General features: G+C 61.3%; 1 protein-coding gene across 2 annotated transcripts; it reads right to left on the bottom strand.

The window, feature by feature from the left end:
* Positions 1-205: 205 nt before the first annotated feature.
* NKD2 (NKD inhibitor of WNT signaling pathway 2) lies at positions 206-27,787 on the bottom strand. 2 transcript variants are annotated; one of them, XM_016952896.4, is made up of 10 exons: positions 27,506-27,786; positions 27,358-27,393; positions 27,012-27,091; positions 6,512-6,572; positions 5,224-5,351; positions 4,397-4,492; positions 3,824-3,971; positions 3,232-3,316; positions 2,355-2,482; positions 206-1,086 (listed from the first exon to the last, which is right to left on the bottom strand). In XM_016952896.4, exons 1-10 carry the CDS (start codon positions 27,528-27,530, stop codon positions 515-517), a joined length of 1,359 nt encoding a protein of 452 aa, XP_016808385.1. In that variant the 5' UTR covers positions 27,531-27,786; the 3' UTR covers positions 206-514. The 2 variants fall into 2 exon arrangements, with proteins under 2 accessions (XP_016808385.1, XP_016808386.1); XM_016952897.4 differs by lacking the exon at positions 206-1,086 and adding an exon at positions 1,208-1,371 and having other exon boundaries at positions 27,506-27,787.

Raw genomic sequence — 27,787 nt, 5'->3', positions numbered from 1 at the left:
GGATGCTCCCTGCTAAGCACAAGCTGCTTCCCCCCCGCCGGCCCTGTCCCCTCTCACTTCATGATGCACAAGCCAGGCAAAGCCTCAGCTTTTCCATTTGCTCCCGGCCTCGCACTGGGACAGCCTACAGCAGTCACCCCTTGAAGCCCCGGGAGGAACACCCACCCCAAGCATCCGGGCACTCCTTGTGCACTCCAGGGCCTCATTTTGGAATCAAAGCAGGTTTTATGGGTTACACAGACGAGCCTTAGAGCCGGGAAACGTAGTGGCTTCAGATGTGTTCACCGCCATGTGGCATCGAGGGCAGAAGAGCAGAGGGCGCCTGGGCCTTGTCCACGTGTCCAAGGTGCACCGCCTCCATCATGCCAGCACCTGCAGTCAGTTGCTGTTTGCTGTCGGAGGTGGGGGGGGGGGGATGGGCTCCCCATGGGCACACAGCTGGCAGCTGCTCTGCTCCCTGCCCTGAGGTCGCGGGCCATGGTGTGCTGGGAGTGAGGTGTGCTTGGCAGTGGCGCTAGGACGGGTGGAAGTGGTGGTGGTGGTGGTGGTGGTGGTGGTGCTCGTGGTGGTGGTGGTGCTCGTGCCGCTGGATCACTGGCACCGCGTAGCCCTCTCCTGCTGGCGTGGGCGGCAGGTCCCGCACCACCTCGTGCTCCACTGTGGCAGGCTGGGCGTGTGGGGCCTTGGGTGGCGAGTGGCCCTCCCTGCCCTTTTGGCGGTACCGCTTGTGGCTGTAGGGTGGCGGTGGGGGCTGCGGGAGGTGGTGGCCGTCCTGAGGGGCCTGGGGCGGCAGGACGGCCGGCAGGTAGTAGCTGAAGGCTTTCCCGGACTTGCTGCTGGCTGGCACCCCAGGCGGCTTCCCGGAGCCCTTGGGGGACTTGAGGAACTGCTTCTCCGGCCCCTTCGGCCGGGGCTGCGGGTCCAGGGCCCGGGCAGCAGGCTCCGAGGCTGGCACGACGTGTTCCACCAGCACCTGTGACCTGCGGTGGTGTACGGCATGTGTGTCTGGCTCCTGGGAGCGGGACCGGGCCTGGAGGTGCGAGGCCCTGCCCTGGGGCTCTTGCTTGGCTTGCACAGGAGGGGACCCTGCGGACACAGGTCAGAGTGTGAGGCCCTGGGAGTGCAGGCTCAGGTTCCCATCTCCTCAGAAACGGCCCAGGGCCCACTGGAAGAGCTGCGCCAGGGTTCCCACCTGAGGCCAGTCTGTTAGCCAAGTCTGCAGTCAGACGGCCACCAGCCCTGAAGGGAAGGGGCCCGGCCACTGTGGGTGACCTGCCTGGCTCCACAGCTCCCTGCAAAGGCCGACTCCTCTAGCCTTGTCCCCACTGTGTGTCCTGGGAGTGGAGCTTCTCTTCTTGCACAGCTGAGACCCTGCCTGGGGCGCCGTGGCAGAAAGCCAGGTTATATCAGGGAGGGCGCCCCCAGGATTCGCATCCCCTAAACCCTCATTACAAAATAGATTTGAGAAGGACTCAGGACTGCCACCTTCACAATGTGCAGTGCGAGCCCTGTAGGGTGCAGCTCCTGTGCAGAGCGCGGCCAAGGAGGGCAGGGTCAGCACACAGCACACTGAGCCCCCATGACCCTGATCCAGCTCCACCCCTCCTGCCCCTGGGGACTCCTGAAGCCGGGGTTATGAGAGGGACTTGGCCCCAGCCCTTGGGGAGTGGCCTGGGCTTTGGTACAAGAATCTCCATGCAGGCCACATAGGGGTGCTGCTAGTCGGAAATAAACGTGTGCTGGGCAGGCTGCCAGCTATCTATGCTGCCTGCCATCCACCTGCTTGCCTGCCATCCACCTGCTTGCCTGCCATCCACACTGCCTGCTGTCCACACTGCTTGCCTGCCATCCACACTGCCCGCCGTCCACACTGCCTGCCTGCCATCCACACTGCCTGCTGTCTACACTGTCTGTTGTCCACACTGCCTGCCCTGCCGTCCACACTGCCTGTTGTCCACACTGCCGGCCATCCACACTACTGGACGACCCCCTCTGCTGACTGAGCCGGTGATTCCACCCTAAAATACTGACTTCTCACCCCAAGGCAGGGTTTCCCTGAATGCAAACCCAATGTCTTCCATCTCACTTTCAACCAGGCACCCCCCCACCCGCCACATACACACACCTGGACGGGACGCCCGCCTTGCTTTCAGGCGGCACCAACAGGTAGCCAGGAGGCAGCCACGACCAACAGGTAGCTGTGGAAGGACCTGGGTGCCGTCCTGGGTGGGGTGGGGTGGGGTGGGGCGGGGCGGGGCAGGGAGGGCCCCCTGCACTCAGGGCTGTGGGAATCAAGACCTTCAATGGGCACCCACAGCCAGGGCCTCGCGCCCAGGGTGGCCTCCAGGACCTACCAGGGCTGAATCTGGACGTGTAGTTCTCAATCCCGGCGAGGTCCAGGTAGTGGTTTCTGCGCTCCGTGTTCTCGTCCACGCAGTAGGGCCCCCGCTCCGAGCAGGGCTGGGGGTCAGTACTGGGCCTCCTGCTTGGAGCACAGAGAAGGGCGTGACCCCCGCACAGATTGGGTGGCGCACCCCTGATGACGGGGTGCCTACAGCAGGCGGCAGGGGTCCGGGGTGCATCCTGACCGGCACCCACCTCCTCGCAGAGCAGGAAGGAGAGTGGACGCCTGGGCACAGACAGTCAAGTGCTGTCCAGAGAAACAAGGTCACGGCCGACCCCCAGAATCCTGTGAACTCCTTCCCAGGCACCAGAGCCGCAGGTGCTCTAGGGAGTGGCTCATGCTGTAGTGGCACCTGATCACCACTCTGGGACCACTGTAGCCACTGCGCCAGCCACACCCCAGCCACCCAGCCACCCCCAGCCACTGCCTCAGCCACTGCCTGAGCCATCCCCAGCCACTACCCCAGCCACCCTTAGCCATTGCCCCAGCCACCCCGAACCACTGCCCCAGCCACCCTCAGCCACTGCCCCAGCCACCCCCAGCCCTGTTGCCCCCAAAGCTGCTGAGTGGAGCCACAGCAAGTCCAGACTGAGGGTGTCAAGGCTGCTGTGGCTGCTGCCCCTGAAAGCCCTCTGCTCAGACAGACTTGGGGGCCCAGCTCAGCCAGGGTGCCAGATGCTGGAAGGGCCCATGCCCCACAGAGCTGCTGGACCAGGTGCCCCCAGCAGGTCTGACCTAGAGGATGGTGTGTGGCCTGTGGCAAGCAGGGGTGTGGCCAGGGTGCCCCCGCCTAAGGCACAGCCCCACCCTGGCGCCCCAGCCCTCACCTGACGTGTGCAGACAACCTCCTGTCAGCCACCCTTGGCTCCTCTGCCAGTTCACCCTCCATCCTGCAACGGGTGGGCTCCCGGTCTGAAAGGGGGGGTCCTGCCATCACTCACTCCCTCCCTCCTTCATTCAGCATTCACTCATTCATTAACTCACTCATTCATTCATTCATTAACTCACTCACTGGTTCACTCATTCATTAACTCACTCACTTGTTCGCTCATTCATTAACTCACTCGTTCACTCATTCATTAACTCACTCGTTCACTCATTCATTAACTCACTCGTTCACTCATTCATTAACACTCAACTCACTCGTTCACTCATTCATTAACTCACTTGTTCACTCATTCATTAACTCACTCACTGGTTCACTCATTCATTAACTCACTCGTTCATTCATTCATTAATCTGCTTACTCACCCACTTACTCTCTCACTCACTCACCCACTTACTCATTCACTCACTCACCCATCCATTCACCCACTCACTTCTCCATCCACTCACTTGTCCCTCCCTGTCCCGCGCACACAGCTTAGGCCCCTGCCAATGTTGGGTAGGGTCCTCTGTGTGTGCCCAGGCCTCACTCACCCTGGCCAGCAGGAGGACCCTCCTTCCTCTTGCTGGAGGGCTCAGGGCTGACGGTTAGCTTCACACGGAGGGTCTTGCTGCTGCCCGAGGAGTGGTTGACCGAGGCATCCACGACCTCATAGATGGTGTGCATGAGGCTGGACATGTCCTGGGGCCCGGCATCAGTTTCACTGACAGAGCAGACCCCAGGGGATGCCACCCGCCCTCCCTGCCAGGAAACACATCCGGCCCCCGCCCCTTCCTATGCCATCCTTGCATCCAGCAACAGACCTCAGGAACCAACACAGGCATCTTCTCGGAGCAGCCTGGGTCTGCCCAGGTGGCCCTGTGAGCGCCTCCAGTGCCCTGAGGGCAGCCTTGCAGTGTGGGAAGCACAGCCGCAGAAATGGGCGGCGCAGGCTCGGCCCAGAAACACACGTGAACTGGGCCCCGGGGAGACGCAAGCCCAGCTGGCATGAGGACCGCGCAGCAGGCAGGTCCCCTCCTGCCCCCTGAGGTATCGCGAGGCCAGCACAGTCTGTCTGCCCCGTCTGTCTACTACTGTGGACCTGACGCAAACACAAGCTCACCTACCTCCCTGGTGACCTTCCCGCAGTTGTCAAAGTCGTAGAGCGTGAACGTCCACTCCTGACGGTCGCCCTCCTCCACCGAGACGTCGCACTGGAGTGCCTGTGGGGGGACGCGGGGGCCGGGACCTCGCCTCTTACCCACGCCAACACGCCCAACTCCACAGGGGGAAGGATCTTCTGGGGCCTTTCCCAGGGGTCCCTCCTGCCAGCTGGGAAAGGCAGAGCCTAGAGGGCAGCGTGGCTGGAGCTCAAGCCCTGAACCAGCAGACCCTTTCTTGCCCAGCTCCAGCCCTCCTTGGGGGGACCCAGCTTTGTGCCCTGTGATTCGGTTCCCCCACAGTGACACCTATCTCAGCTCATGCAAGCACTCCACGTCACCCAGAAGGAGAAGAGGACACACTGGCCGTCAAGTGTTGTCAATTCCAGAAATCTTGACTGGACACGGAGACCCCACTCCTCCCTGAGCCCTCCTGGGAAACGGAAGCCCTGTGCCCTGCCTCCAGCGGGCAGAGAGTCGGGCTGTCCGTCAAGTCAGCTTTGGCATTACTCCTGTAGTGCCAAGGGCACCAAGGCTGGGAACGCGGCTCAAGTTATTTAATGCCAGACCAGTTTTGGCCAAATTCACAGCAACATCCTGCACTCTCTGGCTCCTGCTGACTTTGGCTTGCACATTCAAGTTCTGCTTCAATGCCTTAAACGGGGTGAACTGTGGGGAAGACTGAGTGAACTATGCCGTGTCCACAGATGCCCAGTTTAGGGCAACACATGCCTGTCCCTGAGCCCCCGGCCCCAGGGACGTGTTCCCGCAAGTGAGGCCGGAGAGAGACCCACGTCAATGTTGAGGCGCTGCCCGCCCGGTCCTCGCGGGCCCTCGCGGTTTGCTGCCCTCTCTCCGTCATCTGTGCTGAGGAGTTGTCCCGGCTGCTCGCGGCCCTCAGCTTTCTCAGGGGGGAGTGCCACTAGGGGGACAAGAGGAGGCGAAGGGGCTAGCAGAGGGCACATGGAGGATGTGGCCCGCCATTGGGGGCCCTCGCTGCTCTCCCCTCACCACACCATGATCCTGTCCAGACGGGCCTGAGCTGAGAGCCCGATCTTGGGACCCCTGCGGAGGGGAGGGAGGCCCTATCCCGGCCAGCCACAGCCCGGTGTGCCCTCCTCTCACCAGCTCACGGTGGCCCCCGACTGCAACCACTACCTCAGAGCTGGGGGTGCAGCAGACTCCGAGGAGCACAGATAGGGGAACATAGCCTGGGCCTCCAGGAGATGCTCCCTGTGTCATCATCGGGCCCCCTCCCCATAGACACAGTCCCTATGGCCCTCCACTCCAGAATCCTAGCACTGAGCCCGCAGGCCACGCAGGCCACCTGTGCACTGAGTGTGTCAACAGGCGGCCCCCTCCCCCCAGCCTCTGGGCAGGATGGATGAACAGCCCTCTGGTTTCTGGGGCACAATTATTCCATTATTCTCCAGCACTTGCAAGCCGCGTCCCCAGGATAGGAGTGTGGGACTGTCCGGGCTCAGCACCTGCAGACAGGTGCACGTCGAGCCTGAGCTGGGACAATGCTCTGGGCCTGCCTTCCCACTGAGGCGGTCTGGGTGCCTCTCTCGGCTTCAGCAGCCATCCGAAGGTGGCCCTGCTGGCTGGCCTCCCAGCACCCTCCCACAGACCCACAGGTAAGCCAAGTGCTGACCTGCCACGCGCCACAGGTAGGACTGGTGCCACTGAGGCACACACGCATGGCAGTGACTTAGGCTGGGCCAGCATCTCACACATCCTCCAGCCCAGGGCTAACTTGAAAATTCACAGGTCCCCTTTCTACAGAGCCACCCCCATCCACAAACACAGGCTCACAGAGACTCCGAATACATAAAGGTAACGCTTAGGGCTCTGCCCATGGGACGGGCCTTTTTGGTCTCCGCTGCCAGATCGCAGCTGCCAGTCCAGCGAGGACCCTGTGAGTTGTGCTGCCATGCACTCTTTAAGAACAAAGTGTGTCTAAGCCTGGGAAGTGCCCTCGCTCCGCACATGGGGTTGTTTTAAGGGTGGTTTTCGGCGTTGCCTTGGTACGGGATGAAGTCTGTGAGTTTGGGGAGGGAGGGCTGCGGGAGCTGCACTCACCCTGTAGGGGACACTGGTCCTCCCGGAAAGGCCCCTCCTTGGGGTCCCCGTTGGGCAGCTCCTGCAGGAAGAACGGGGCAGTCAGTGGCCACATAGCTCAGTGGGCAGGCGGGAGACGGGCAGGAGCTCTGGGCGGCTGGACTGGAGCCTGACACTCGCCTCAGGCCTCCTGGGGCGTCTCAATCTCTGGGTCCAGAAACACCAACCCTTCGTGCCCCACTCAGCCTCAGATTTTAGGAAGCAAAACACACAGACATTCCCGTGTTGTCAGGTTCCCCAAAGCATTTCCAGGTGGAAGACGCAGCTGCCTGGAACGACCCCTTCAGTCAGTGCTGCCCTGGGGATCCCCTTGGCCAGGGCCCCCATGCTGGATTACCCTAAATGCAAGAGGAGACACACTGCCCCTTCGCTCTGGGGCCTGCTCCCAGCACTGCCCACTGGAGCCTGACACGAGGACTCCAGCCGCTGCCCGCATGGCTGCCCAGGACCCCAACACGCCTCTTCTAGGGCTGCCGGCCGAGACCAGTTACGGAAAATGGGGAAAAACTTCAAACACATCCCAGTGGTGTTTCAGCTGAGCCGAAGCTCACATGGTTCTCATGAATAATCTGCAGCCTTGAGGACACAGAGAAGGAGACAGACTGTGGTCAGGGCAGGGGCCTTGCGCAGTGCTGGAGGTGCGCAGCCCCTTGGCCCAGCACACACCGCCCTGGAGCATTTCCTGAGAGCAGGCAGCTCTCGGGCAGGCGGGCGGGAGGGATGGGCAGCTGTGTTTCTGCTTCTGATTCCAGGTCCCTGGAAAGCCGTGGAGAGCCCCTGGAAAGCCGTGGAGAGCCCACAAGGAGATACAGCACAGAGCTCAGTCCCGTCCACCTGGACGGCCAGAGCCTGACCCTGGAGATGACTTTGGTGCCAAGTTGGTGTCTCCGTGGGTGGACACAGGACCCCAGGGCTGCCCAGCTGGGACTGCCCTCACGGTCCCCACGGCTTCATCCTTTCCTCCTGACCAGGGGTCATGTGCCCCTCATCTCTTCTGACCTCCTATGGGGCTGTCTGCCCTGCCGGGGTCCCTGGGGTTCCTGGAGTCTGGCCCAGGCAGGAGGCTGAGCAGGGTCACCCTCGAGGGCACCTGGACCCCCCCAAGCACCTCCTGCCACCGTGGTCACTGGCCAGGGTCCAAACAGGGTATGGTGGAAGGTTCCAGGATGGCCAGCTGCCACCCCAGACCTTGGGTGGGGAGAGAGGGACCAGACCCCCATCCACACATGAGCACTAAGGTGACGCTGCCGAGGCTGAATATTGTTGAGTCAGACCCAGGCCCCCAGCCCTCCCTGTGGCTGAGCCAAGGGCCCCCCGGAGCTGAGGTCTCCTGCCGGCCGCCCAGGGCGGTGCCAAGGCAGGGTGGGCAGCTCCCAGCGGGAGGCAGGAGAGCTTGCCCTCATTTTAATAAGAAACAAAACAGCTGATTATTAAAAAGTAGGCCTCCCTCCTGGGGGCTGCAGTCCCGACATTCCGGGACTGGCTGCTGCAGCCTGAGGGGCCCTATGAACCCAGCCCCGGCGAGGCCTTTGTACATCCACACAGCAGGGAGGCACCGCTGTGAGGGAAAAGCTCTGTCCAGGTGGACGCTGGCATAAAACCAAATCATCTCTAAAACCCAGGCTGTGGTTATTTGTTTATTTTTTTCAAAATCAGAATAATGGGTGAGGCTGTAGTCGTGGGCTTCCGTGGAGTGCAGAGCGGTGCCCAGAGCCCCAGAGTTGCAGCCCCCATGGGCACAGAATCCTCGTGGGATGGACCAGATACCAGGAGCTCTACAGCCCCTCAGGTGGACTCGTGCAGGTGCTTGGAGGTGGCTGCCGACAGAAATGGTGTCATAAGGGCAGCCAAGGCCACCAATGCCCAGGCTAAGGGATGCAGGCACTGTCACTGCAGAGGGGGGCCAAAGCCACCAACGCCCAGGCTGAGGGGTACAGGCACTGCCACTGCGGAGGGGGGCCAAGGCCACCAACGCCCAGGCTGAGGGATGCAGGCACTGCCACTGCGGAGGGGGGCCAAGGCCACCAACGCCCAGGCTGAGGGACGCAGGCACTGTCACTGTGGAGGGGGGCAGCCAAGACCACCAACGCCCAGGCTGAAGGATGCAGGCACTGCCACTGTGGAGGGCTGGGAGGGGAAGGTGACCCTAAATGCTGAGGTGGGTGCCCCGAGGCATCCCTGTCTACCCTTGGGAGCTCCAGCCCAGACCTTCTCCTCTGGGATGTGGGGAGGGTGCAGGGGACCTGTGTGGTGAAGCCCCCAGGGTTCTCAGTCCCCCACCCACCACAATCCCCCCTCAGGCACCCAGTTCACCTCCCATCAGACCAGCAGGCAGAGCTCAGGCCTCCTGCACGGTGCTGGGTGCCCTGAGCCTCCTTACAGATAGCAGTGAGGTGCCCTGGGGCCTAAGGGCCGGCGTGCACAGCACTCCTTGCTAAAGAGCCTTAACTGAGGTCACTCATGGAGGCCACATCGCTGTCTGGATGTCATTCATGGAGGCCACATCGCTGCCCAGATGAGGGGCAGCAGCAGTGGCTTCCTGGAAAGTGCCAGAACTCAGAGGAGCCGGAGGTGCGGTGGCTCCTGAGGACGGGCAGCGGGCGGCGGGTTGGACGGGGTGGAGTATTTTTTAAGGATTTTTAAGTGTTTCCCACGATTTGCTGAACATGTCAAGTGAGAAACAGCGCATCACACACTCCACGCATGAAGCTAATACAGTGAAAATGCAAACGCAGCCCGTGCCGTGTTTCTAAAAATTCTGAGCGCACTTGTGGGGGATTTCACTGGTTACAGACAGGAGTCTAAATGCACGGGGTGGCAGAAGGAGGGGCGCAGCTGTTCAAGACAGAATCTGCACAGACCCGTGGTTTGATGTCTGGAAACGCTCTGCGCGCTACACCAACCAGCCAAGCTACAATAACCAATAAAAACTGTAATAACCAACCAAAACTACACCACGTAGCCAACGCTGCACCAACCAGCCAACGCTGTATCAACCAGCCAATACTACACCAACCAGCCCATGACTGAGTTCCTAACACAGAGGAAAACCACATTAAAAAAATATCCCCTTATACCTCAGCCCTAGAATTCTCAGCGCTCGAACACACAGTGTTTTCTCTAAGACCCACGTCAACAGCTACCTCTGAGATGCAGGGAGGATCAAACGGGAAAAAATAAACATCTGCAGTCAAAGCCACTCCAATGTCTGTGGCTGGTGATTTCATCAGATCTGTCCTGGGTGCATAAAACTGCCCTTTAATCTACGCTACCTCGGTTAACTAGAAGACCAAGAGCTTTAATTGCAACTTATAAAACCTGCCCCCGGGCCGCTGGCCAGATGTGCGGCCCCTCCCCACTGGGAAGACTTTCTGAGAGGCCAAGTCCGCACACGGGATCCCAGCAGGCCTGGCCCAATGTGCCCCGGCACCCACCAAAGCCTCAGCTTCCCAGGGCGGGCGCCCCTCCCTGAGATGCAGCCCCCACCTGGCCTCGCCCTCCTGAGGACCCACCCTACCCTCACTCCCTCCCGAGGGCCCAACCCTCCCCCTCAATCCCTCTGGCCCTGTCCCCAGCGAGACCCTCCTGTGACCCCCCAACCTGTTCCGCCCCCCTTCCTGTCCCAGCTGCACTTCCGGTTTGGGGTGCCTGTCCCACTGCTCTGCATCCCTGAGAACCCTCCATGTCAGCAGGGACCCCACGGCTGGCCTGCAGACCTCCCCATGCCCGTTGTCCCCCCCCCGCCCATGGCATCCTCCTGCGATGCCGGGGGCTCTCCTGGCCCCTGGGAGGACAGGGAACCCGACCGTGGGCCTGCCCCGTGGGGCCTCATCCCATAAGGAAAGCAGCCGCATCTGCCTGAGCAGCTCAACCCCACTCCCTCACTCAGCATCACCTCAGATTTGGGAGGAGGGTCTGACCCCAACCCACGGAGGCCTCCGGGACCAGAACCCATAGCTTCGCAGCTGCATGAGCAGCAGGCGTCTGTCACACGGCGTCAACAACAGGTGGCCTTTGCTTCAGGTCCCATGGCCCTATGGGATGCTCAGGAAGGCCACCCTGGTCTGTGAGCCAACCGCCCCGAGGCCACTGTCCACGTCCCCGCCACGACAGTGAGGACATCTGACCCCCGCCACGACAGTGAGGACATCTGACCCCCGCCACGACAGTGAGGACATCTGACCCCCGCCACGACAGTGAGGACATCTGACCCCCGCCACGACAGTGAGGACATCTGACCCCCGCCACGACAGTGAGGACATCTGACCCCCGCCACGACAGTGAGGACATCTGACCCCCGCCACGACAGTGAGGACATCTGACCCCCGCCACGACAGTGAGGACATCTGACCCCCGCCACGACAGTGAGGACATCTGACCCCCGCCACGACAGTGAGGACATCTGACCCCCGCCACGACAGTGAGGACATCTGACCCCCGCCACGACAGTGAGGACATCTGACCCCCGCCACGACAGTGAGGACATCTGACCCCCGCCACGACAGTGAGGACATCTGACCCCCGCCACGACAGTGAGGACATCTGACCCCCGCCACGACAGTGAGGACATCTGACCCCCGCCACGACAGTGAGGACATCTGACCCCCGCCACGACAGTGAGGACATCTGACCCCCGCCACGACAGTGAGGACATCTGATCCCCGCCACGACAGTGAGGACATCTGACCCCCGCCACGACAGTGAGGACATCTGATCCCCGTCACAGGCACCGGGCCGAGCTCTTTGTCCTCCCAGCACCCAGCCCCCGTCCTGGTCCCAGCCCAGACGGTAAGATGCAAACCACAGCCTCCACAGGCGGCCAGGCACGGAGAGACGCTCACAAAACCTCAACCCCCAGCTTCCTTGGAAAAGTCAAAAGGAGTGTGTTCCCCATGTGCCAGCGCTCGGTAGCGCCCAGCAGCTGGAGCACCACTGCCCCCCAGAGCCACCCCGTCTGTCGGAACCCCTGCAGAGGCGCCAGGCAGCTGCACCACAGGTATCATCCTGATGGCCTTCAACCTGGAAGTGCCGGTGCAGGCACCTCTGGGAGCCACCTGGAGTGGGTGATGTCCTCTTCCCAGTGGACAGGTGGGCACGGCCAGGCACCTTTCCCAGGTCTCGCAAATGCAAGGAGGCGCTGTCCCCTTCTGGGCCTCGTGAGGGCAGCTGTTGGCCACAGCTCTGGTGGAACGCCCGGTGGGAAACACACGGGTGTCCACAGTGAAGTCACGGCCCTCTGGGACACGACCTAAACCCTGGTCTAGGGTTCTAGAAATACCAACCCCGATCAACAGGCAAAGGTCATGGCGTGTCCAGGAGACCAGGCTGGGAGCATCCCCTGGAGCCCAACGTCTCCCCACGAGTTGGGAGGGTGGAGGTGATGGGAGCCGAGGCAGAGGAGAGGGAGCAGGGAGGGAGGAGAGAGACAGAGAGGAAGGCTTCAGAGAACTGGGTGGGCGTGGCGGGCAGCATTTTCCAGACCTCGGGGCTCCCGGGTCCCTCTGGAGTGGGTGTGGAGCCCCAAGTCTGGGACATTATCCAGAAGGCGCAGCTCCTGCACTGCCCGACACAGGATGGGCCTCTCCTACAGCTTTCATCGCCACCAGCAGCACCTGGCACCCCTGGATCCATAGGCACCTCCCAGGCTGCACCCCGGCTCCCCAGCGCCTCGGCCACCTTGCACTGTGGTGGGGACGGCCCTGTCGGGTGGATCCCCTGGCTCGAAGTTTCTGCCACTGGGGAAATGGCCTCGGTGCACCTCCCTGTCCTTGGCAGGTCAAGCAGTGGCTCTGGAGCTGTGCCCAGGGGGCCCCCAGGAGCTGGAAAGAAGGGCCGGGGCGACAGCCTGGCCCATGTCCTGTGGTCATTGCTGACACCCCTGTGGCCACCCTGTTCTGCAGGGCTAATCCTACAAACTGGGCTGCCAGGCCCAAGGCTGCCAGAATTACGGGGCTGTCATGGCATCGAGGGCCAGTTTGTGGGGCTCAGGCAGGATGCCAGGTGGTGAGGAGCAAGGTGGGCGCCTGCCAAGCTTAGGCTGCAGCCACCGCCACCTCAGGGCACTCGGGAGGCACCTGGGATGCGGCTGGGCAGGACCAAGGCCACGTCCAGGCCAGCAGTGACCTCCTGCCTCGGGGGCTGGGAGGATGCTGGACGTGGTAGAATGAAGTGAGTGCCTGGCAGGTGGCTCAGGGAGGGGAGCTTTGGGATATGGCACACGGGCTGGAGCTGGGCCTCTCAGGAAAAGGCTGAGGGTGATGTCTGGATCCCAAGGAACCCAAAGGGCTGGGACACCCACAGCGGGTGGGAAGAGCAGGGACAACGGGCTGGGACACCCACAGCGGGTGGGAAGAGCAGGGACAACGGGCTGGGACACCCACAGCAGGTGGGAAGAGAAGGGACAACGGGCTGGGACACCCACAGCGGGTGGGAAGAGAAGGGACAACGGGCTGGGACACCCACAGCGGGTGGGAAGAGCAGGGACAACGGGCTGGGACACCCACAGAGGGTGGGAAGAGCAGGGACAAAGGGCTGGGACACCCACAGAGGGTGGGAAGAGCAGGGACAAAGGGCTGGGACGACCACAGCGGGTGGGAAGAGCAGGGACAACGGGCTGAGACGCCCACAGAGGGTGGGAAGAGCAGGGACAACGAGCTGGGACACCCACAGAGGGTGGGAAGAGCAGGGACAACGAGCTGGGACACCCACAGAGGGTGGGAAGAGCAGGGACAAAGGGCTGGGACGACCACAGCGGGTGGGAAGAGCAGGGACAACAGGCTGAGACGCCCACAGCGGGTGGGAAGAGCAGGGACAACGGGCTGAGACGCCCAGAGTGGGTGGGAAGAGCAGGGACAACGGGCTGGGACAGCCACAGCGGGTGGGAAGAGCAGGGACAATGGGCTGGGACACCCACAGCGGGTGGGAAGAGCAGGGACAAAGGGCTGGGACAGCCACAGCGGGTGGGAAGAGCAGGGACAACGGGCTGGGACACCCACAGAGGGTGGGAAGAGCAAGGACAAAGGGCTGGGACGACCACAGCGGGTGGGAAGAGCAGGGACAACGGGCTGGGACACCCACAGCGGGTGGGAAGAGCAGGGACAACGGGCTGGGACGCCCACAGAGGGTGGGAAGAGCAGGGACAACGGGCTGGGACGCCCACAGAGGGTGGGAAGAGCAGGGACAACGGGCTGGGACGCCCACAGCGGGTGGGAAGAGCAGGGACAATGGGCTGGGACGGGTGGGAAGAGCAGGGACAATGGGCTGGGACGCCCACAGTGGGTGGGAAGAGCAGGGACAATGGGCTGGGACGCCCACAGAGGGTGGGAAGAGCAGGGACAATGGGCTGAGACGCCCACAGCGGGTGGGAAGAGCAGGGACAATGGGCTGGGACGCCCACAGCGGGTGGGAAGAGCAGGGACAATGGGCTGAGACAGCCACAGCGGGTGGGAAGAGCAGGGACAACGGGCTGGGACGCCCACAGCAGGTGGGAAGAGCAAGGACAATGGGCTGAGACAGCCACAGCGGGTGGGAAGAGCAGGGACAAAGGGCTGGGACGACCACAGCGGGTGGGAAGAGCAGGGACAAAGGGCTGGAACACCCACAGCGGGTGGGAAGAGCAGGGACAAAGGGCTGGAACACCCACAGCGGGTGGGAAGAGCAGGGACAATGGGTTGGGACACCCGCAGCGGGTGGGAAGAGCAGGGACAGGGACAGCGCCACTGGCAACTGGTGGACAGGGGCCAGCAAGGTCAAGGGTGCAGGCTCTGGGGCTGAAGGACAGCAAGGACCCTGTTTCGACTGGCGGTAGGGGGAGGGTAGGAGGGCACCTTATGAGACAAGGTGGAAGATGAGGCCAGCAGGAAACAGGGAAGGAGGCCGGGGGTTGGTCGCAGCAGGCTGCAGGCGGCCCTGGGGGAGGGGCCCGGAGCAGCAGGCAGAGGGCCTGGGGCCTGGTGGGGAGCAGTGGTTTCCAAGGCTCTTTAAATGCAAAGACCACCACCCCATCCGCCTCAACCCTGCTGGGAGCTCAGATGCAAAGAAGCCTCTCCAAAATGTCACCGTGGGAGGGGGGAACCTGCCACCGGCGTCTGCGGAAGAGAGTGTTTTCTTACAAGGAGGTGCCGGGGGCCCACTTCTGCCGGCCGCCATAGGATGGAATTTGACTTCAAGGTGATCCGCCAGCGCGCCTGTCTGGAAACCCCGCAGCCGGCTTTGAAGTCAAAGTCTCGGTTTCAATGGCTAAACAGTTTCAGATGTGACAATGTAGTTTTATGGGCTTAATAATTCCGACACATGTGCAGCTGGGGCCCAGAAAGGCTACAGCAACACTGTGCGCCAGTTCCTTCCAGGCTGTGCTTGCTATTCTGAACTTCTGGTTCTAAAGTGAAAGATTTAAGGACTATGAGACTAAGGCCCTGTGGGGAGGGGCTGGGGGGGGCTGGGTCGGGGGCAGGGGTTGGGTTGGGATGGGTGGGTGGGTGGAGGGGCGGGGGGCCGGGTCAGCGGGAGGAGCAGAGGGGCTGGGAGGTGGGGGGCCGGGGGGACCGGGCAGGGGAGCCGGGCTTCCCACATAAGCCCTAGATACATTCAGACGGAGCCTCCATATCTGAGAGGCATTTGCAGATTTTGCCCATCGGTTCTTCTGGGTTTGAGAGATCTTTTAATAACCACATGTGAAATTTATACCTAGAAAAGCAGTAACTTTGGGGTCAAAAGGTCTCCTAAAATACTCAGATGTCCTCACAAGCCAGAGTTCTGCTGCGACTTAACTTCCTACAAGATCAGAAAATAGAAATGTTTCTGTCTCCCTCTTCATCCTGCCTCACAGCAGCTTTTCATCATCTGGATTGTTTAAATGGGAAAACGTGGAGGTGCCACACTACCCACGCCCCTCACTCCCTCACTACAGGGCTTTTGTGTTGGCATCCGCCCCCTCACCCAGTAAACGCCCTAAGCCCAGGGAGGGTCTCTGCAGGGCCCACCCCTGCCACGAGGGTGGACGCTCAGCCTAAGGGGACGACTGACCACACCAAGGGGTCAAGGGGCACCCAGCCCAACCCACGGGGCATCCTTACAAGTGGAAGTGAAGAGATGAGTTACAGGGACAGGCCCAGGGCTGCCCTGCCCATGAAATTAACCCCAACGTAAAACACATGCAGAAAAAAAAAAAAAAAAAAAAAGACAAGCAACACGTGGTCAGCAAGACCTGGCTTTACGACCAGGCAGCCGAGCTTCCCTCTCCCCACGCTTGGAGAGAGGGACTCAGGGAGCACTTTACCCGCATTAACCGACGCGGATGAGAGGGGGAAGCCGTGAGCGCCACTGGGCCCACACCTTGGCTCAGGAATGGGAACCCACAGCCCTCCCAGAGTGTCCATCGTCAGCCAGGTGTGGCTGAGGCTGAGCAGGGTGACCAGGGGCTGGGGGTGGAGAGCAGGTGCCTTGCAATGTTTTCAGCTCAGGTATTAAATACAGACCTACGTACATGTGTGTGTAACCTGTATATATGTATGTATACCCGTGTGTACTCACATATGTGAACACATCATACATACACCTACATATACATGTGTGTGCCTCTGCCCAGATAATAGAGGCGTGATCATAAACTCTGCCGAAACTTTATTCCCTGCCTTCAACTCTCAGCCTCCTGAAGTGCTGACACTGAATGTTAGACAACCATTTCACAACTCATCCGCACGCCTAATTTTCTTCTCCCAGTCACGCCTGCTACTGTCTTTGTCTTCAGAGCTAACGATCCCCAATGTCACAGAAAAAGGAAAACCTGCCAAATGCAGCTGCCACCCTCAGCTTACCATCCAGATCGCAGAACACACAAAATAAAACCACGACTCGGGCCCTGCACTTCCGAACGGCTGCACCCTCAACCGCGCCACTCAGAGGAGGCTGAATTCCACTGGGATTGAAAGCAGACCCGAATCCACTTCTATCTGAATTCTTCCCCAGGAAAAACCCACCGGACGTTTTTGTTTTCTTTCATTCCTATTAAAGCCTCATGTTTCCTATTTCAAAGGAAGATTAATTCCAAAGCTGGAAAGAACCCTGCTGCGTTTCAGGGTTTTCTTTTTTCTAATTTGGAAGACACCATATGTGAACATGCAACGTCGATGTCCTTACCAGAGAGAAACAGCGGAAAATGCTGGTGGAGGGGCTTATATTTGATTACAGCTCCAGACGCTGGGGACTGAGCTACTCAAACAAGTAATCAAGGCCTTTTCTTTCTCTAAAGCACTCCTGTCGCATGCCCTGCACGCGACAATCTCAGAACCTCCACGAGGGCCCTGCTGTGGCTGGCGAGGGGCTCCACGAGATGAAAGGAGGGCCCAGTGGCCACCTGCGGCTTTGCTATTGGCCGAGGCTGCAGAGGGCTCTAGGGGGCAGGGGCTATGCCTGGCGGCTGCCGTCCACACAAGCCACAGCCCACTCTCAGGGGAGAGCGGTGAGAACCCACGCGTGAGAGGTAAAAATTGTTCAGAGAAGACCACGCGCATCTTTGTTACGGGACACACAATCTCGTCTCAGGAAGGGCGCTGGATCCAAGGCCCGGAGGCTGCAGGGTTCTCGGGATGAGCTCTGAGCCGCACACAAAGACACCCTTACAGCACGTCTTGGGGTCACTCCAACCGCAAAAGAGGAGCAGCTGGCACGGGGGGCGCCTATAGGGGGTATAATTGGCAGGGGAGGTGCAGGCAGCCAGGACCACTGCCCCGGTCACTAAAGCTAGAGGCAATCACAGCCCCGCCACAGGGACAGCGGGAAGGCGACGCTCTGGCCTGGTCGCTATGCCCTTTGACCCAGGACTCACCAACAGGGCTCTGAGTCTCCCAGACTGCGCTGTGGACAGAGGCGTGACGTCCCCACCTGCTGCTCCCCTAGATGCCCCAAAGCAGGGATGGTGCTCTCTGCCCTCTCGGAGGCCAAGGATGTTCCTCCCCGTGGGCCCAGCTTGCGCCACTCTCTCCCCACAACAGGCAAACGGACCCCGAGAATGGGCCTCTGGGGCGGCTTCCCCTGGGCACAGCTAGGTGGGTTGGCATGGGCAGGGCTCCCCTCACACACAAGATGCCTCCAAGCAAGGCCTGGCAGGGTCCTGACCACCGGCCAGAAGCATCCAGGCCACCTCTGTGCTCCGGCCTTGGGCCTTTCTGCTGGGCTCGGCTCAGCCTGTGGGCAGCTGCCAGTTCTTGCCACCTCTCCCTGTCACCCTGGGGACAAGGGGGCTGGGCGTCACCGTCTGAGCGCAAGCCCGAGTCGCCCTGACTGTGACCAGTCTCTTCCAACACACGTGAGCCCGCTGCCACCTAAAACATGTCTCAGGCCTGGAAAAGCTCATGAAATACCCGCAAGCACCTTCCCCGGGCCCATGTCCGCTTTGTTTTACAGAAAACCTAAATCGCTTTCAACAAATCAATGGGAGGAGAGGAAGGGCCAGAAGCCCCTGCTAGTGGCCCCACCTGCTCCACAGATGTGAGGACGGGGCTCGGAGCCGAGGAACCTGGCTCGCAGGGTGGGGGAGTCTTCCACCCCAAAGTGTCACCCGAGGGTCATCCGGCAGGCCTGCAGCTGTGGTGCTCCTCACAGACACCAGGTCTGGCCTCCCACAGCACAGAGACCAGTGCACACCTGTAGGCTGTGCCCGTGGCTCCTTCTGGCAGAGGGAGATGGGTGGGGGCCGCCATTCTTCTTCCTCCGCTGTGTCTCCCGCAGCCCCTGCCTGCTACCGTCCCATCCTCCAGGCCTACTCCTGCCTCAGGGCCTTTGCAGTGGCTGCCCAGCCTGGAAGCCTCTGGGGGGCCACGCTTCCTCCATGCCTCCTCACCACACACTGTCCTGATGCCCACATCAAGTGGCAGCCCCCACCCCTGCCTGGCCTGTCCCACACCCCAGCACCACAGGCCCTGCACCCCAGCTCGGCCTCTCTCACACCCCAGCACCACGGGCCCTGTACCCCTGCCTGGCCTCTCCCACACTCCAGCCCAGCATCTCTCACACCCCAGCACCACAGGCCTGCACCCATGCCCGGCCTCACCCGCACCCCAGCACCCAGAGCCCTCCAGGCCTGCCTTCCAGCAGCCACTGTCCGGTTCTCCCAGCATCCAGAAAGCAGCTCAGGCCCTGGGGCAGCAGGGCGGCCCCTTGGTGGGGCTGCAGGGCGGCCCCGTGGTGGGGCTGCGGGCTCTGGGAAGGACTTCTGGTTTGGGGTCCTGGCTCCGGGACTCAGCCCTTCTGTTTTTGTTTCCTCCTTTTGAGGCGGTGCCCAGGACAAGCCTGTGACAAACAGAGGTGCAGGTCCTGCTCTATCCAGCAGCGCAAGGCAAAGACAGCCCCGGAATCCCACAGCCGGAAGCCTACAGCAACGTTCTTTCGTGTTACACCACAGCCCTCAGGAGCAAAATCAGGGCCACTGAAATGGCCCCTGCTCCAGCTCTGTCTGGGACTGGCTGGTCTCAGGCATGAGTGGCTGCCCTGAAGGGTGCAGGGCACACGGACCTGGCCATTGGGACAGCTGGCATGCCCTCGGGACAGTTGAGCTGGGTGCACCTGGGCAGCCAAGAGAGCAGGCGGTGATGGTGGGCAGAGGGACATGGGGTCCCTCTGAGGACCCCAGGACGCTGAGGCCCAGACGCCAGCCACAGAGAGCCAGGCTACCCACGTCCCCGGGGCAGCAGGGAGGCCACCAGGGGCAGCAGCTTTGCACCATGTCCAGGCACGTCCTGGTGAGAAGTAGGATAGGGTCAGCTCTGCTATCCTTTGTGGGAACGAGGATGGGGTCAGCTCTGCTATCCTTTGTGGGAACGAGGATGAGGTCGGCTCTGTTATCCTTTGTGGGAAGGAGGATGGGGTCGGCTCTGTTATCCTTTGTGGGAACGAGGATGAGGTCGGCTCTGTTATCCTTTGTGGGAAGGAGGATGGGGTCGGCTCTGTTATCCTTTGTGGGAACGAGGGTGAGGTCGGCTCTGTTATCCTTTGTGGGAAGGAGGATGGGGTCGGCTCTGTTATCCTTTGTGGGAAGGAGGATGGGGTCGGCTCTGTTATCCTTTGTGGGAACGAGGATGGGGTCGGCTCTGTTATCCTTTGTGGGAACGAGGATGGGGTCGGCTCTGTTATCCTTTGTGGGAAGGAGGATGGGGTCGGCTCTGTTATCCTTTGTGGGAAGGAGGATGGGGTCGGCTCTGTTATCCTTTGTGGAAAGGAGGATGGGGTCGGCTCTGTTATCCAAAAACAGCTGTAGCTCTTGTCATGTCCCCCTTAGCGGATGTGAGAGGCCTCGTCCTGGAAGTACATCCACGCAGGACCACGGCCTTAAGGGCAGGTGGGAGCCCTGGAGGGTCCTGCCAGCTACCGACGTGAGTGCCTCACGGAGAACCTCACCGGAGACAGCAAGGAGGGACCCCCGTTTCCATCAGCCTCTGGCAAGGCTCTCAGTCCAAATCCGCCAAGACACTTACCATTAAAATAATCTCCAATTTGAATGTTTGTATTACAATATTTTGTGTTTTTTAGCTTCTCTGATTTTGGTGCGCAAAACTATTTACTATTTCCTTGGAAAATTCTGCAGAACAAAAGGAAAACAAACCCTCCCCCTACAGCTGCCAAGGGCTGGCCATCACCACCAGTGAATTCCAGCTCTGCGCAGGACAGGATCGAACAGACCCAATTTGTTTCACGCCAGCGTGAAAGGCTGCCAAAGGGTGCCCTGCCAAGTATTTGCCAACATGAAAGCAGATTAAAGCTCCCATCAGCCAGCACGGGTGCAGCTCGCCGTGAGAGCGGATCGGGGTCTCTGCAAGCTTCCTGTCCCAGCAGGTCCAGGCTTCGCAGCCCAGAGGCGGCAGCCAGGTCAGCACCGTGTGTCCCTCCCGGCCAGCACCACGAGCTCCGCCCCACGCTGGGGAGTGTCCGGTGTCGGGGGGGATCCTGCTACCTGGGCAGACCCCTCTCACACACCGCGCCTTCTGCTCCCCATGGTTCCGGCGTTAATCCAGCAGCCCCGCGGGAAGGGCTCCTTCCGCACCTCCAGGGACAGCTGACGGTCATGATCTGTGACAGACGACGGCTCAGAAGGTGGCAGAGACTGAAAGCTCTGGAGCCCTTGGAACTGATTAGGGGTCCTGGGCTCGGGACCCCTCCCCATGTTCAGGAAGGCAAGTCCAACAGGAGAGGGGCCACGGCTGGTAAGACCTGTGAGAGGACGGAGCCACAGGAACCCTCCAGCATGAGTGCCCCAGGACGCAGCACAGGCCCCCTCGGGTTCCACACACGGACAGGCCGATCTGCAGTCCTGCTGGGAGCAGCCCACCCTGAAATGCTGGCAGCAGCATGTGCGGGCAAGACCGCCCCTAAATGCTGACCTCACCCCAGCAGTGGCTCCTGCTTCCTCCTGCTTCCTGATGCTCCTGAGGCTTCCCCAACTCCCTAGGGGTGTCATAGGCCTTTCGTCATAACCCAGGGAGTTTCTGATGCAGGCATCTGTCTGAGAGCCCTGCAGGAAGGATATAGGGCTCAGCCTTCAGAGCTCCAGGGACCCAGTGATTTGGCAGGTAGCTGTCTACAAATTCTGGGGTAGGCTGGGCAACTCCAAATTCAGGTGTGTCTGGCTTCAAGAACTACTGCTTCCGTAAAGTGTGGCTTTGCCAACTCAAGAACAGCAGCCAGGAGGCCAGAGGCTTCCTCTCTACAGGAAGGACAGTGGACCCCACTCCCACCCACTGGCCTCTGCTCCCACCACACCTGGCCACGCCAGGGAGGCTGTGGGCACTGCCAACCAGTGAGAGCTTGCTGACAGCTCAGATGACTGTGCAGTACGGATCAGGCCCGCAGCATCTTGGCACAAGCTCACGGACTCACGCACCCCTCTGGCTTGCAGCACCCCAGCACTTGGGGCAAAAGGCCAGGAAGGGGCCCGGCCACACCTGGCTGCTCTCCAGGTGGCCCTCGCTGCCTGGCCTTATGGAGCGTGGAGCTGTCCCTTTTGTCTTTCCTCGCAGGACCACAAGGGGAAGCAGGCGGCCCAGGCATGAGGGATGTGGCCAGGCTGTGAGTGGCAGCACCGAGTCCGAAGCCGGGTCCAGAGGCTGTCAAGCCACCCTGCAAGCCGCCTCTGCTAACGATGGGATGACAGAAACCTGGTGCTGGCGAGGGGGCCACACGTAAAACGGCCATATGGTGGCTCCCAACTATGGTCTTTGACCAGGACTTCGTTCGCAGCCTCTGTCGGGGCTGACCAGGTGGGTATCCCTTGGCCGCAAAGCGGGGGTGGAGGACAGGAGCCCTTGGCCCAGACTCCTGGCTTCCTTAGAAAGAGCCGAACCCCCAACCCTAGCCTAGACAGGACAGTGGCAAGGTGCGTGTTTCCCCCAGTCGGGGCCTGGACCTGGGGCTGCCACGGACTTACTGCCAGCTCTGAACAAGCGGTGGCCACCCAGGGGCAAAGGAGAGCCAGCCACTCCTAAAAGGCAGATGAAACTGCACTTCCAATCTCACCATCACCTTGCTGCTCACATGGGAGGCATGCACAGCAGGGGCCCAGTGCACCGAAGGGCACTCGTGGATGGGTACTCGAGACGGCCCTGCCCTTTCTGGCACAACTGCCTCGGCCGGCACCAGCCACAGTTCCCGCGGCTCCCAGGAGTCGCGTGTGCGTCTGATGGACCCCCAACCCCCTAATGCAGGCATACGGCGGCCCAAAGCTGCAGGGCTGATGATTGGTTTCCGAGGATTGCAAACCAGCCTGGGTTTTTTAAGAAAAGGAAAGATGTAAGCTCTTTAGCCAAAACAAGATGAAAACCTCAAAGGAATTCAAATTACTCAGCCACAAGTAGGAAGGAAGGAGGACGGAGCAGCACCAGGCTTCCCATGGTGGTTCAGCCCACTGAGGAGAACAGGGTGCAGCCGCCTGTCTTCTTTCACCTGCAGAAATCTAAAACTTCAGCTCATTCAGCAGCAAAATGGGCAGTTTTAGCTTCAGGAAGCTGTTTTGGAAGTCCAGGGGTGACAGCTGCCCCAGATGGCCTCGTCTGTGAAACCCCCAGCTCTAGCCCAAGGCCCTGTGGCAGGGACGCTCTGTGCTCCAGGGCCTCCATCCAGACACCTGCCTGGTCCATGTGCAGGGCTTCTCAGGATGCACTTCACAGACGCAGGGGCCGACACTGAGAATGCACATCTGCACTGTCCAGGTGCAGTGACCCGAGCGGGCAGGATCACGCCACTGGCCAGCCTCCGGCCTCCACCATGGGCAACACAGATCCACTGGCCCAACCTCATGGCCAGGCACCGGCAGCAGCCTCTCCCAGTCAGCACGCTCTCCCAGTCAGCACCCCAGAGCCCCTGCTGCAGGACAGGGGATGCCTGCGGCTTGGTGGAGAGCTTGGGCGCACACACAGCCCTCAGTGGGCCCAAGGCCCAGGCTGGCACAGAAACTACATACACGGTGTCCAACCCGTCCCATGGCTCTCAGGTGCTGGGCATCAGGTGTCATGCCCAGAGGTGACCTCGACGCCTCCCACAAGGGGTGATGACCAGGTGGCCTGGCAACTCCCTTCGGTTCCCTCTGTGCCTGAGCCTCTGTGCATGTCTGTGCTGGCCTCGCCACATGGCCGGGCCACATCCCAGGGTAGGAACACGGCTGCCTGTATCCAAGGGCCAGGCACACAGAGGGCACCAAAAAGAAAGCAAAGGGCAGCCATGACACACTGCAGCTGCCGCCGGCTCTGACACAAAGCCCCACGTGGGCCTCAGCTCCATGAGGACACAGGGTCCCGGAACATGAGTCACAGAAGACAGAAGGTTGGCCCTCAGAGTCTGTGCTGGAGGCATCCCCAGGCGCCCCTGCTCCCTTTGGAAGCTGCCATTCTCCTGGACATCTTGGAGTGGCTTGCACCCCCAAATGCAGAGCAGGGTGGACTGGGCACCCACAACCTCTCCTTCTGTGTGGCACGTGGCCGAGCACCAAGCAGAGTATGGTCCACGCTGCCTTGTCTCTGGGCGCACGTGCACTGGCCCGAGTCTTTCCTGCAAATGTGTATCTTGCCCCCACCCTGCATCTCTGTGTTGATGCGGTAGCGTCCAGACTGTGCTTGAAGCCATGAAGAATTTTCCAGGATCTTCTACAAGAAACTGCTCCCACTGACCGAGAACTGGGCATCCCACTGCCACATCCAGCTCTCTGGACCCACAGAGGACAAGTGAGCGCTGGCTCCTGGGTGGCCAGGAGGGGCAGGGAAGGGGCAGCCCCACCCCTGCCTCTGGGGGAAGGCCAGCTGCAGGCATATGAGCCTCTGGGGCACTGTGGCTGGCTCCAGTCGGAAGGCATCAAGCCATGTAGTGGGGCTGAGCCCAGTTCCCGTGAGCAAGGCCATGCTGAGGGCAGATGGAGTTTGCTGCTGGAAGCCAGAGGCCAGTGCAGGTGAAGGCCTGGGCCCTGGCCTGGAGCTCAGCCCTGGACAGAGCCAGCAGGTCTTGCGACTGTGGTCCTCCTGGCTCCCTTCCAGGAAACATGTACCATGTTGGCACACTCAGAAGGGCTGTGGCATGGGGATGGGACTGGCGAGTGCCTCCTGTAAGCTGGGACCTGCCCTAGACGGGCCAGTCAGAGCCGTGCCTGCTGCCTCCTGCAGATGTGGGCAAGAGCCCCCCGTGCAGGCCAGGGCCACGGCCTCCTCCACGCACTGGCTGGTCTGTCACGAGTGTTCGCTACAATATGCTGCCTCTGGAGCTAGCCCCAGCGCACCTTCCTCAGCACTACTTCATGGAAGCCTGTGCTCCATTCACAACAACATTCCAGTTAACAGTGACTCTTGTCTTCAGAACCATTTTCCGCCAGCCTCAGGGAGCGCTGTAGAAATTAAAGCTAGTCTCGCAGACCAGATGGTGAGGGTGAGTGTGCAGGGGCAGCCTGTTCCCAGGCCTGAAGCCATCCTCCCTGCAGTCACTACCACTTTGAAAAACAGCCACACAAGTGCACTGCCACCATGGCACCACTCCTCACCCACGCACATCCCCAGGGACTCCGGATCCCTCACAATCCACTCTCCAGACCTTCACGGCACCGTCACCAGTGATCCCATGGCCCTGGCCCTTCAGGGATACTCGGTGATGAAGCCTTGCAGGTCCCGCCAAAAGCAAAGAGTGGCGCTCCGCAGAGTCGCCAGGGAGAGCCACGTCGGGGGTGCAGAGACACACCTGTCTGGGAAAGTGCTGCTGTTGGTGTTTTCAGACACGTACAGAGGCAGGAGCCAGCATTGCTCACAGGGAATTAATAATAGCCAATCTCATTTGTGTTATTTTGTGGGCTGGGGAGAGAGGGTAGGTTGGAGGTCTTGGCTCTTAGGGCGCCCAATCTCCACAGGGTTCTCTGCCACCGTTCTGTGGCACCCAGGATGCCTCGCACGGAACCAGGAGGTGGACTTTGGAGAAGGGAAGGAGTGAGTCCCCTCGCTGGCCTCAGCCAGGCATCACGAGGGGTGCCCTGGGTGACCCAGGACTGGCCCTCCTCAGTGGATACCACCTGGGAGGACAAGGACGATGGGCGAGGCTCTGGACAACACAAAAGAAGAAGGTGAGAGCCAGAGGGACACTTTGCTGTGGTAGCCGCGACTCTCCTGGACCTCAGTAGGATCTGTCGCAGGGGGAACAGGTGCCAGGTGAGAGGAACAGCAATGTGGCAGGGAGGGCACTTGGCCAGGTGAGGGCGCACCTGGGCCCTGGGGTCTCCATGCCAGGTGGGAGGAGTCATGGCCAGAGGCGGAAAATACAGAAAGGCAGCACTTTTGTCTGAAAGCTGAAATGTATTTAATTCACAGGACAGCCTTTGATTCTGAGTTTGTTCATTTTAACTTAGAAAGGAGTTTTCTTTCATGAAATGATGGCAAAATTAGAAGGTAACAATCCAAGCAAGCCCCAATTCCCAAGCTATTCTCTAAAGAAAATGTCCCAGTGTAGAGTGGCAGGTCTAAACGCCCACAAGCAGCCCTCACGCTGACATCGTAGTCACATGAGGAGCACCTGCATTTTCCAGAGCGCACCGGCCTCGCCCCATGGCCCTGGGAGCTGCACTTCATGGTGAGGGCGCTGGCTCAGGGATTTTAAGGTTCATGGTGCTGCGCCTCCCAAGGAGAAGGCTCCAGGCCAGTGGGCCAATGGACAGGGGCCGGCCAAAGCCCTGACCACGAGAGAGGTGAACGCCCGCCCACCCCAGGTGCTCACATCACTGACTAATCATACCAGGAGCACCTGGCTGCTAAGTGGCACAATCCACTCACCAGCAAGCCCCTGTGCAAATGTAACTGGCAGAGAGAGCCAGATTGGGGTGGGGACAGCTCCCTGGATGACCTCACCCTGGTCTCCCTGTCCCAGTAGAGGCTCACAGGACCACCCAACTTACTGTACCTTACAGCGTGCTTCCCACCATCACAGGCGTTAGATGGTCACTCTCAGGAAGCACCAATCCTAACTCTATTGCATGTTAATTTCCAAGCAGACCTAAGCCCCTTCTCAAGACAGAGCTACAGAAAATGTCTCCAAACACACCCAGAACTTTTTTTAATCAACTGCCAGAACAATGTCTTTCCAAAAAGGAAACTGATTGCGTGACCCGGCATGTTCTGTGTCTGGGGACCTCTGGGGACAGTGGGGGAGGAAGCAAGGGGCAAGTGTGGGCCTGGCCACCTAGTGGGGCTGTCTGCACCGATCCAGTTCACACTGACACTGATGACCATCAAATGTTAGCTTTCTCACGCTCAGCAAACATGCAGGTCTAATTTACCCCAGACCCTTCCAGGGCCCCAGACCTGGACAGTTCTCTGCTCCTGGACATAGCACCTTCCTCACCCACCCTCAGGGCCGCCTGGGTCTTGAGCCAGCCTTGCAGTCTCTGCAGCCTTGCCACAGCTGTGCAGATGTCCCTCTGTCTCCTGAGCCTCTAGCAGGCCTGTGGTCACCCCTCCCAGAGATGGGAGGCACCGAGGCCTCTGACTCTGGCCATGTTTGCTGATTGAGCACTGAGGCTATGGCCAGTGATGCCCCAGGCCTGTAGCTCCCACCTCTCCTCCAACTCCTCCAGCTCATCCAGCCGGGGTACTGCATTCCCGCTCCCCGGGACCCCCAGCCCGGGACGTCTAGGTCCAGCCCCTCCCACTCGCCCAGCTCCTCCAGCCCGAAACATGGAGCCCCCACACGGCTCCCAGCCTAGGACAAGGAATTCCGATTCCCCTACCCGCCACTCAGCATGGGTCACTAGCAAGGGCTCGCCCCACGGGAGCCCCAGACGTCGTGGAGGCTGGGGAGGGACTGGCTCTCCTGGCCCCCCAGTCACTCGTGCGGCCATGGCGGCCCACGTCTCGCCTGTCCGCGGGCGGGCACCAGGAACAGCTCTGACACCGCTCCCTGCCCCCGGGCGGGTGCGCGGGCGCAGCGCGACCCCAGCCGTCGCCCCGCCGCCTACCTGCTTGTCCCGCGCGCGCCGCTCCGCTTCCTCCGCGCCTTTGCGGCCGCTCGCGTACGCGGACGCCACGAAGCTGTCCCCTGCGGTCCGGGGGCGGACGCGCGGGAAACCCGCACCGAGGAGGGAAAGAGACGCGCCGTGAGCCCCGCGGGCGCTGCGCCTTCGCTGTGTCCCCATCGCCTGGAGACCGCGCAGGGGCAGACGTGGGGGTCCCGCGCGCTCCTGGAGACCCGCGGCCCCGTCCCCCCACCGCTGGCTCCAGGGCAGGACGCGCGCGGGCTCCTAGCTCTGAGGGTCCCGGCCCGGGTCGCCGCCCCCCGCCCCGCCCGTCGGCTCGCCCGCTCACCTTCCGGGCTCTCTCTCCGCTTGCGGGCGGCGGCGGCTGCGGCACGGCGGGACGCGGGGAGAGGAAAACGACAGTGAGAGGCGGCCCCACGCCCTCCCGCCCGCCCGCCCGCACTCCCGCCCTCCCGCCCCACCGGCCCGCGGCTCACCGTGCTTCGACTGCAGTTTCCCCATCGCCGCCGCCACACCCTGCCGGGCCCCGCGCTCAGGTGCAGGGCTGAGTTCTGAAGCCGGGGCCGGGAGCCCGCGGGGGCCGCATGGGCCGGGAGCAAGCTAGGGTTCCGGTAGGAGGTGAGGGAAGATGGCTCCACGCCACGCGGGGGCCGGGGGAGCCAGGGGGCGCCAGGTGCGGCCGCGGGGCGGAGGTGGGGGGCCACCGGGCGCAGGGCGCGGGGACTGCGACGGCGGCCCGGCTCCCTCTGAGCGCGTGC

Source organism: Pan troglodytes, chromosome 4 (genome assembly GCF_028858775.2).
Source record: "Pan troglodytes isolate AG18354 chromosome 4, NHGRI_mPanTro3-v2.0_pri, whole genome shotgun sequence".
Classification (NCBI taxonomy): domain Eukaryota; kingdom Metazoa; phylum Chordata; class Mammalia; order Primates; family Hominidae; genus Pan; species Pan troglodytes.
Note: the sequence above shows the minus strand (reverse complement) of the source record. Positions and strands in the feature narration are given on the sequence as shown.

Coding starts and splice junctions, on each gene's coding strand:
- NKD2 (XM_016952896.4), bottom strand. CDS start 27,530: ATGGGGAAACTGCAGTCGAAGCACG. Junction 4,493..5,223: donor GGCAGCGCCTCAACATTGAC/GTGGGTCTCTCT, acceptor GTCCCCCCACAG/GCACTCCAGTGCGACGTCTC. Junction 2,483..3,231: donor AGGTTGTCTGCACACGTCAG/GTGAGGGCTGGG, acceptor TGCTCCAAGCAG/GAGGCCCAGTACTGACCCCC.